This window comes from Amphiura filiformis, chromosome 7 (genome assembly GCF_039555335.1).
Source record: "Amphiura filiformis chromosome 7, Afil_fr2py, whole genome shotgun sequence".
Taxonomy (NCBI): domain Eukaryota; kingdom Metazoa; phylum Echinodermata; class Ophiuroidea; order Amphilepidida; family Amphiuridae; genus Amphiura; species Amphiura filiformis.
This window is the reverse complement of record NC_092634.1, coordinates 21869855-21878081: the sequence shown is the minus strand read 5'-3', so window position 1 is coordinate 21878081 and position 8227 is coordinate 21869855. Positions and strand designations below refer to the sequence as shown.

Here is an 8227-nt window from a genome sequence, read left to right as displayed (position 1 = left end):
CTGCTAGTATCATCAACTTCCTCCCCTCACGCCTTGCTCACGATAGTCATGATAGTGTTTACAATCAAAACAAATTCTGGCAACTTTTCATTTTGTCAACCTGCGTGGCAAATGGGGTTGGGTGCGGCAATTACCAAAAATTGATAAGGGGCACAGTATATACAATCACACCCACGTTGACGTAACACCTGTATGTGGGTTTCTGTCCAAATTAACCTCATTTGGTCATTTTTTCATATTTCACCATTTTAGCTTCAATATAGCAAAATGTTCGCGCGCTTCGTGCGCATTTGTACAATAAGCTTATATTATGTCGTCAAAACGTGCGGGATTCGCTATACTTCAAGACATTTTTCCAACCCCGTAGTCGGGGGATATTTGAGGTGAACGTGGAATTGCAGTATAGACTTATCCAATTTCACGCATTCCTACACCTCGATGGCAGCCATAGCTGGGTCCCCTTAGGTCCAATCCCACCTAAAATGTGAAATGATGTGGCCTTTGGCGAGGGATATTAAACTGCATTCCATCACCCGTGTTACACGTAGACAAAAGAATGATGAAAGTTTACAACACAATACAATTCAACATCGATTTTTAAGCGGATTTAATCCACCCATTTGGGCAGTAATAACACCAGTTTGGTGTAGTCGGGACCCAGTAATGGCCGAGTAAATCCTGACCATGACTTGGCTTGTTGGATTCGTCTATAGTTACAATTTTTTGTTGTTTCTGATTCTCTGACGTGACATGTCCTGACATAAAATTGCCAATTTGCCAAAATTGAGAAATTGGTAATTGCTTTCTATTAAGGGTATGATTTTTCGGAGTTTAAGTATACCACATCTACTCCAAGTAGATAATCAAACATCAAATAACATTAAAATGCTTAGGACACTCATTTTAGAGATAAAATTTGGCCAAAAGGACCAGAAATGTAGTAATAGTTCCTTACTAGTTTGTTAGTAATTTGTTTCTGACTCACTGGCGTAGCCTGGTGAACATGATGAAGTTTTGAGCTTTGGATATATTGAGAAATTATCACCTATTACCAAAAACTACTCAAATTGAATTTAAATTGAGAAAATAATAATACAATCATATTGCCTTCAATGTTTTTCTCGTTTCGGTGTCACAATTTACTCTTTGAAGACCAGTCGATAAATGACATTAACATGTTTACAAAATCCTCTTTTGGGGACACCAAAATGTCCAACAATAACCCAAAAGACATAATAGTTAAAAATGTATTTAAAACAGTCATGTAAGATGGTTGTATTTGTTACTTTTTTTCCGGCCTACGCTACTTAAAATATATATCATTCCCAGTAACTAGTAGCCATCAACATTAAACGGCTTATGAGAATAATTTTAGGGCCACAAATTTGTAAAGAAAATCCAAAATGTGTAATCGTTAATTTTGATTTTTAAAAAGGTTATAATCGCTAGTATCGTTGCAATTCCTTTGTTGGTCCTGATCCTCTGACACTGTCTTAGAATGAAATTCTGTACCCTGACTCGCTTGTAATTATTGAGTAATTTCAAAGCCTACCAAACACTGTGAAATGGACGTAACATTTTTAAAATGGAAAAGCAGAAGGCTATGTATTTATTACATAGTTCTTTACAGTTGCAATGTAGTCACCGAGTCGAAATATCTCTAAAATAAGCAAATTTAACCCATATCTCGGCAAATAGATATATTGACAAATCCAACGAGCCATGTGAAGGTCAGAATTCAATCGGCCATTACTGGGTCCCGTCTGCACAAAAACTTGTGTTCTTACTGCCCAATGAGGCGGTATTAAATCCGCTTAAAAATCGATGCTGAATTTTATTACGTGTAACACGGGTGATGGAATGCAGCTTAATATCCCCGCCAAGGCCACATCATTTCACATTTTAGGTGGAATAGACCTAAGGGGGACCCAGCTATGGCTGCCATTGAGGTGTAGGAATGCGTGAAATTGGATTCGTCTCAGTGAGACATTGAGACATAGGTAAAATGTTTTGAAAACGTTCTAAACATATGCTATAAACGCGTTTTGGTTTTGGTCAAAACTTTTTAATAGCATCTAGATGTCTGGTTATGGTCTTAAAAACGATTTTTAAGATGGCTATAAAAATATTCAAGAAAAGCGAAAAAAATTGAAAATAGGCCTATACTCCAATTCCAGGTTCCTGACCAAATCTAATGTTCCCAATCCCCACTATATGGTTTGACATAGTTTAACAATATTTAAGCAGTAAAGCCATTTAGACCATGGTGAATAAACTAAACAATTTTAAAGAAAATAGTGGTGTGAAAAAACAGCCTAACGCCTTGAACCAAGGCTAAAAGTAGGTTACCTGTGGTTTCTTTTCAGGATCTAGATCTTTTGTGCACAAATATGGATTCTTCCGTGATATGACAATGCGTGGTTTGGAAACAAAATAGTGGGGATTATGTTGTCAGTAATAAACAACTCAACAGAAGAAAGTTCTTACTGTTTGAGTGGTCATAAAATTAAATAATTTTTAACTCAATGAATTAAACCAAATTATTGTCTACACTCACCAAAAATAAGTATTAAAATATCGTATGATATGATCAACTTGTAAATCTCGAAGGCGGTATTAAACGACTTCAAGAAAACGCTTTCCAAGTTAATCATGAAAACTTAATAAAAAAAGGCCTTTAAAAAACTCGTGAGCTTGAGACTTCACTCCTTGCCCCAGCAAGGGGCTTTGACGATGGATTCCACCAAAGGATCTAAGGTGGATCCTTGGACCCCACCCGTTTGAGCTAATAACATTGATAACTTGCCAGTAAAAATAGTCCTAAACGCCTTACAAGTGAGAAAAGCGTTTGACTGCAGTATTTTCCCCTCTAAAATTAATATGTTAGACCTTCGGCCAAGTTCCTTTTTTATTCAAATTTTATTCAGACCTATTTTGCACTTTTGTTTGCAGATTAAGTATTGCTATATAATGAGTGTCAAGTGTCCAATCAGGTAAAGTCAAAATGACTAAAATGAATGATTTTTTAAAAATCCAAAGCTGGAGAGGGACCAGCCCTCCACCCCTCCCCGCAAGCTCGTCACAGCTGGTTGATCATCGAGACTTTACATTTGCCAACGTGCAGTGACTTTTTTCTCCTAAAATAGCCCCTGTGTATTAGGCATATATTTTTGTAACCTTGGGTCTTGCATTTTCTGGGTTCAGTCCATGCTAGATCTGAGGTTCCTGGAGGTATAAGAATATACAAATAGCGGGACCAGATTTCTATAAAAACATATATCTATATAATTTATTGGGAATAGTTTTCGCAGGGAGTTTTGGTGAAATTACCCCCTATAAGACCAAGTGCACAAATACGACAATCATTGTACCAGAAATGATTTCTGAAAGTCAAAAGGTCACATTTTCTTTTTATTGTTTATCAAAAATTATTTTAAAAAAGATGCGTGGGCATGGAATCAGAAAATTGAATTGTTTTCCGTTGGAGACTAGAAGAGGTGGATGAGGTGGATTTGATATCCCTAGCGGTACTAAAAGAGGATATAGTGAATTTGATACCCTTCCAAGAGTCCCGGAATAAGGAGCGATTACCGAATAGGGTGCAACTCTACTAGTCTTATTACAAGACTGCCATACCCTAACCCTAAACTCCGTAAACGAGGACTGGACTCAAGTCTAGCAAGTTGCACCCTATTTGGTAATATTGTACTATTTGATTAACTTGGTGGCTGCCATGCATTTTGTGTATTACAACAAGTTGCAATAAACAAAGTGTTACGAACCACTGATCGAAATGATCACAACACAAAGCCTTTGGCATATCAAAATTCGGAACAGGTGTTTGAGTCAAGGCTTAGAGCGCTAACCAATGGTTACTAACGTGCACTACGACAGCGAATAGTGTATTTACTAAGCAAATAACCACTTTCCTTGCTCCACAGTGTATCGGAAACTAAGCCTTTGTTATGCTAAATAGCTTTCCCAATTTTACGTGCTGAAGGCCAAACTCTTCATACCTCAGTAAACATCAAAAGAGGAGCTAGCTGTTTTTCGTGTATGGGAATTTCTTGTATGTCTAGCGCACTTGCGTATAATATTTGTGTATTTGCCAAATGCCAAATATGGGCATTTATGACCAATATTTATGAATATTGCATGGTACCTATAGGAAAAATAGTCGGATGGTGTTTAAATTTGGTTAGAACAGACCTTATCGTCGATAGTATCGAGTGAGTTTGATATTTTTATGAATGGTTGAAATGCTTGGTTGAAATTACATCAGGTACCTGTGTCGGTTTTTTTAATTTTTTTGCATGTACTGTGAAGATAACATATTCAAATCAATATTTATTGTGATATATTGGCCTAAATACATTTGTTTAGCAAGATACGTTGAGTGTGTGATTATTTTATAGTCAATTCACCACACACGGGTGGATGGGAGATGTCCTCTAACTTACTTATGAATTTCAAGAGGTCATAGGTCAAAAACATAGGTCAGAGAAAATGTTGTGATCCAAACATCTATCTCAATATATTTTTCATGACACATAAATTATTTTTCAAAAAATTCCAATATAACAGTTACATTTTGTAGTCAAAACAGGACGAAATTATATATTCATCCATAAATCAAATGTATTAAACGAAGTGATTTTTGTTTATAATATACTGCGCCAAGAAAGTATCCTTACACTTGGAAAAATAATCATAATTTCAAAACTGAACCATATTATGGTAAATGTGTAAATCTAATCCTGCACATTATGACACCACATTGAATCCAATGTGATCTCCAGAAGTAAAGTTACAAGCAATTGAATAGACGGAGGTCCTGTTTTAAAAGTGACAAATTGGCCTATACCAGGCGCAACAAAGAGACTACACAGTTTCTTCAATGAAAGTTTATTTAAAGCAGTATTTATTTCAGTTTTCATAACTTGCATTTTATTTGTCAGCTCTTTTGTTTCAGTTTTCTTTTGTTCCTTTTGTTTTAAATTTAAGGCACACACTAATTAGCAATTTACAACTCTCAAACCAAATGACTAGTCCGTGGAGTTCTGAATAGGCCAGTGTGTCACTTTTAAAACTGGACCATTGTCTAATCAAATGCTTGTAACTTTGCTTCTTGAAGTCACATTGGATTAGATAGTGCATCTATTCAAAAACAAATTTACCCCAATATGGTTCAGTTTTGAAATTGTGATTATTTTTCCAAGTGTAAGGATACTTTCTTGGAGCAGTATATTAAATACCCGGTACACATGTGTCATGTATTCTGCACACCAAATATGAGGTTTCTACTCCTTCAGTTTCAAAAAAATAGCTGGTTACAATGTGACATTTTAGAAGTAAAATATAAGAAAAATCTTTAAATAGCGTGACCCGCTATGGAAACCAAATCCAACGTGCGGGTTACAAATTTGACAACATAGCATAAAAGATTCTCGAGACTCTTCTGAACATTTTGAAATATTGTCCATTTGAAACATCTGTCCAACGGTGCATTGGGTTCTTTGGCTGTGGATTGCGCCTGTAATGCTTTTTAAAAGGTTTTTAAATTTTCAGGAACATTTTGAGGGTTGAGATGTGACGGTTCTCCCAAAAAGACACGTTTGAACCCTTTTGGAACTTTTTAAAGTTCATTCTGTGATATAGAATCAGCCTCTTGGCCCATCCCATCTTACAGGTACCTCCACCAGAGAAAAGAAACCACGATATTAAACTTTGCTTACTATTTGGAATGCTCGATTGTTTTACAGGATCTAACGCTTCCTTGTAGATGTTCTTGTACACGTTTCGCGGCAACTTCTTTAACATTTCCTCAGATGGCTCTAAAGCATCTATATTCTCAAAACCCAATTTGGTGACCTTAAAATAAGAATATTTGAATCAATCAGCAATATATTATTATTATTATTATTATTATTATTATTATTATTATTATTATTATTCATTAACGTTATTCAATGAAGTTCTCATCCAAAAGTCATTGGTCTTACTAGCCCTGCAGGTCTTTTCTAAAATTGGACTTGTATCAACAGCAAGCCTTTACTACAGCCGTTGCTGTCGCTTGTTGCTTGTTGTCAGTATTTTTGATTAAAAAAAAATTTAAAAAAGCGCAGTGATTTATAGTGCGCTACGCACAGGCACAACGCCTAGACGTTGATCCACAAGCCTCAGCACACTTTACAGGTTATCGCTGACCACTATGGCCCCACATCATTCCATAAACCATTAAACAACAATTCAGGGATTTTGCTGCTTCAAGAGCGCACACCCTAGACATTCCACAAATAACCATCGCAACCAGGATCAGCTCCCCGAGTTTCGTACGGGTTACAACGAGACAAATTAGCAGTGAGTTCCTTGTCCAGGGGAATTTCAAGCTAACTCAATTTTTCCACGAGAGCCCGCAACCTCTCGCACCATAGTCGAACGCCTTAACGATTGAGCTAACTTGATAGGCCTCCTATATTAAAAATTTCTCAGCAATTCCTAATCTCTTTTTTTCGTTTTGATTTTATAAAATCCTCTGTAAAAGATAATGGGACATGTAATTGGCTACTGCTCGCCACACCCTTTATGAATAATGCAATAATTTCCTAGATCGCAGCTTCCACTCGAGGCCGTAGGTTTTTCCTACGATATATACAACCATAGACTACCAACTTGCCCTACCTCGATCCCCGTTAGGCCAGTACCTGCTGCAACGTCGAGTATTCGAGCTTGCTTGACCTGGACTTGGCTCTCCATAACCTCCGCGATGATGCGAACGCCAATTATATACAATATGTCTAGATGTTCATACTGCAAAAAAAAAATCCCATCGATTATTAGAAGTATTTTACTATCATGTCTTTACGGATACTAAACAAAATAAGGAGACGGAGTTGACAAAATCACGAGTCTGCATGTAGATTCTTTGGACATCTGGAACCCAATGAAAAGAGAAGTCAAATGCTCAGATTGTGATAAAAAATTACTCTGCATTCTTTAGGGTATTGACCTATCTGCGATTAACAGATACCAGGTTATCAATACAAAGGTCAAAGGTCACCTTTTGAGCTCCACAGCTCCATATTCTTAAGGAATCGGATATTAACGTTTGCACATTATTTTGTGGGAGATGAGAGTACACCCACCAATTCGCGATATAATACACATTTTATGGCAAATGGTTAAAAATTGATATGTTTGATATTTAACAGTACTCAAAGTAAACTTTATAAATCTAATGATATGTACTTAAGGTGCATATTGTAGCTGGGATGATAATGCCTATACCGTAAAAACTCAATAGTTAGCATATGTGCTTACTACCGAGCGCTTTAAAAAATGCAAACATGAAGTGCTCCGTCCACAAAAGTGTAAAGGGTTTGAGCAAATCATCGATACACAATAATATACGAACAAGTAAACCTACAAATGTGTGTTTCAACCCCATTAGCTCAGTTGGTAAAGCGCCGAACCTTGGTACAATTTCATGTTTTCAAAAGTGCTCGATAGTAAGCACATATGCTAACTATCGAGTTTTTACGGTATATAATTGTTGCTCATTTGGTGGTATAATTAGACAAATTTCTGATAAAGCCTTTAAGCTCGATCCTGTCTATTGTTTTGTCCCTGAATAATGCACTTACCTTTTTGTACCAGTCCACCGCCGCCTCATTATTATAATACACCGTAACACTCTTGGAATCCTCATTTTTAGAATGACTTACAGCTTTCAACATTTCGGCTCTTTGTTCCTCTTGGTAATTTACGTAAGTGATAAATTCATTTGCCGATATTCTGGAAACAATTGTGTTTTCTTCCTCCGTAAGATTTACCCGTCTGCTTTGGACAGTAGCCATGCTGTTATTTATACAGTATAAATTCTTATCAACTATTACGTGAACATTCAATGCCCGGGATTCAATGCCGAACTCGATTATTCGCAAGACCAAAATGTTGGTGTATAAAATAAAACGACAGCGACTCAACCATAACATTACCCAAGTTCAGAATAACAATCATACCATAATTCAAGTTTATTAAATATAACGAGCTTTTCAATAAATTCAATATAGTACCAAATAAATATGCAAAGTACCAACTGCTATAGTATATATGTGGTTTTACTTCTATTATGTGTGAACCATAAACGTCTGTTTATGTACTTGCATGCTACACCTGCCTGTAATTTCCAGGCCTGGTAATTTCCAGGTGGTATACATGTATTACT

At 36.4% G+C, this 8227-nt stretch overlaps 1 protein-coding gene across 1 annotated transcript in view; it reads right to left on the bottom strand.

The window, feature by feature from the left end:
- The window catches only part of LOC140156308 (methyltransferase-like protein 27), a 22752-nt gene extending 14913 nt beyond the window's left edge, over positions 1–7839 (bottom strand). The window contains exons 1-3 of the mRNA XM_072179288.1: positions 7644–7839; positions 6682–6810; positions 5736–5871 (exon numbers count right to left, since the gene is read on the bottom strand). Coding sequence (XP_072035389.1) covers positions 5736–5871; positions 6682–6810; positions 7644–7736 — 358 coding nt within the window. The 5' untranslated portion in view covers positions 7737–7839. The remainder of the gene's footprint in view (positions 1–5735; positions 5872–6681; positions 6811–7643) is intronic.
- Between the last annotated feature and the right edge of the window lie 388 nt (positions 7840–8227).